Consider the following 2,640-nt stretch of genomic DNA (forward strand, 5'->3'; position numbering starts at 1 on the left):
TGGTAAATTCCCACATTATGCATTCCAATCACACCCTTGTTTACATGTCACTCTTACCCTTTGTTTATCATTCTTAGAGAACCTCAAATACCTTCCTGACTGAACTGCATATGAAGTAATTGCCTCCTTAAAATCATTATTTGTTGCAAAATAGGTTCCTAATTCCCATTTGTAGTATGATATGTTTTTGGTCATTTTGAAAACAGGATACTTCTTCCCATGACAGTTACTTTCATTATCAGTTTCACACCTACTCTTCAATTCATCAATAACACCTTCACAATCCTCACTAGCACCTTCACATTCCTCACTATGTGTTTTGCCTTTACCTCCCGCCTCATTGTCATAACCCAATACATGTGTAATATCCTCTTCCATTTAACCATCATTGTCTTCATCTGAGTCTTGAAAGGAAACATCTAAGGCACTGTCATACTGGAAACTCACATCATCATTATCACTCATATCATCAGCCCCATTAACATCAACACTATTATCTCCAACCTCAACCTCACTCATATCCTCAACCCCATTAACATCAACATTATTATCTCCTACCTCACCCTCACTCATATCCTCAGCCCCATTAACACCAACATTATTATCTCCTACCTCACCCTCACTCATATGCTCAACCCCATTAACATCAACATTTGTGCCTTCAACCTCAGTCTTATTCAAGTCACTTACACCATCTGCTTTACCATTGAGAACATCTTCAACCAGTTTTCCAATGACATCTTCAATTTCATCAACATTAACTACAACCTTAGCTATGTTGTTAGTTTAATCATCTATAGGTCCATCATAGTAATCAGGCTGAGAAACTGAATGTTTCACATACAAATGAACACTCTTATGTACCTTACATAAATCAACTATCTCTTGGACACCTTTATCATCACTCAAAGTAAACAAACCAAATGTTGGGTCCTTGTATATTATTTTTCTAGATTCCTCATATCATAGTTCTTTAACAATCCCTTACACCTAAAAATAACCCCACTTATCAACATCACACTTCACCTCAGCAACTGAACCCCTATAACTTGACTCAACATCACCTTCGGAAAAAAAAACCATGGTGTATAACTACGTGCACATATTCATCCATAATATACCTAAAAATTACAAAATTTTGAATCAGGAACACAAAACCCTAAAATGCAAACCCAGATGAACCCTAAAATAGAATTGGGCGAAGATTAAAATGAAAAAACGAACATTACCAATATTATAGAAAGATGAGAAATCTTGGTGCTTTGTTCGTTCTTTCTACGTTCTCCATTCTTCGTGCTTTCTTTGTTTTGGGTTTGAGAAAGATGATGTATGAACTAGATTTGGGAAATATGATACACGTTCTGAGTTTGAGAGACATCTGAGGATGAAGGGGTTGCCTTTCATGTATTACATTGTCAGGTCATCATAAGCGCATACACGTGTGTGCCACATATGCATCTCAGTTGACTATGGCTAATGTTTTGGACGGTAAGGATAAACATGAACCACTTTGAATAACTGAGGAATCAAAATGGTACTTTTTAAAATTAAGGGACCAAACTGAACCCAGAGCTAAAGATACGGGATGAAAAAGGGTATTAAGGCAATATTTTATATTTGGTTCTTATTTTAATACATGTTTAGATAATTTATATCTTGTGTTGGGAAAGAGTGAAAATAATTTAGTCCTAAATTGAATGAAACTTCATTTCATGGTGAGATATGAAACACACACACATACACACACACACACACACACACACACACACACACACACACACACACACATACACACGCACATGCTATTTTGTTTTGCTATAAAAAAATATAGGCCAGATGCTAGCCAAATGCAAGACTAATGCAGTTTATGCAGGCCAACTACAGTCTATGCATGCCAAGTACATACTAAACAGGCCAAATATAAGTCAAGTGTCGGCCAAACATGTTATTTGAAAGCCAAATATAGTATAGGCAGGCCAAATGCAGTCTATATCCAGGCCAAATGCAGTTATATGCAGGACATATGCATTCTATATAGGCCAAGTGCGTCCATATTCACACATTATGGATAAATCAATAAGATACACCATAATTCATCAAATTAATTCATTCCATAATCAAGTCAAATTACAGTTGATGATCCTTCTAAAACTAGAATTACATATCAAGAACACAATGGATCTTTCAAAGTACAGTGAATTGTTACAAAATAAAATCTAATCAAACAACACAAAATCAACCAAAAACCTATTTATTAATGTTGAAGTAACTAAGGCAAATAACAAAATGATGATGATCATCCAGTTGAACTTCAATTGCTTCTTCAAAAAATTCATTTTCAACTTTATTTCTTCATCTTTAATGTTGACATCTTTAACCTTTTGTTTCTTATCATTTAAATTCTACAATAATGAGAATATAACTTTCTTTGCTCTAGGATTCATTTCTTCATCCAACCAAACAAAAGTACACTTCTTGTAACCTCGTAGCTTGAGACATCAATGGAGAAGAAAGAAGATACATCAATTGTGACATTCTTAAAAAAAAACATCAAACACAACATAGACAAAATCATACCTTATACATTCCACAAACATAGAAATGAAGACCTGAGTTCGCATTAGTCCATGTCGTTATCAA

At 34.7% G+C, this 2,640-nt stretch overlaps 1 protein-coding gene across 1 annotated transcript; it reads right to left on the reverse strand.

Annotated features, from left to right (window-relative positions):
• Positions 1–378: 378 nt before the first annotated feature.
• Positions 379–1,083, reverse strand: LOC127122067 (uncharacterized). Its single transcript, XM_051052474.1, has 2 exons — positions 1,002–1,083; positions 379–773 (listed from the first exon to the last, which is right to left on the reverse strand). Exons 1-2 carry the CDS (start codon positions 1,081–1,083, stop codon positions 379–381), a joined length of 477 nt encoding a protein of 158 aa, XP_050908431.1.
• Between the last annotated feature and the right edge of the window lie 1,557 nt (positions 1,084–2,640).

Source organism: Lathyrus oleraceus, chromosome 2, assembly GCF_024323335.1.
Source record: "Lathyrus oleraceus cultivar Zhongwan6 chromosome 2, CAAS_Psat_ZW6_1.0, whole genome shotgun sequence".
NCBI classification, from domain to species: Eukaryota; Viridiplantae; Streptophyta; class Magnoliopsida; order Fabales; family Fabaceae; genus Lathyrus; species Lathyrus oleraceus.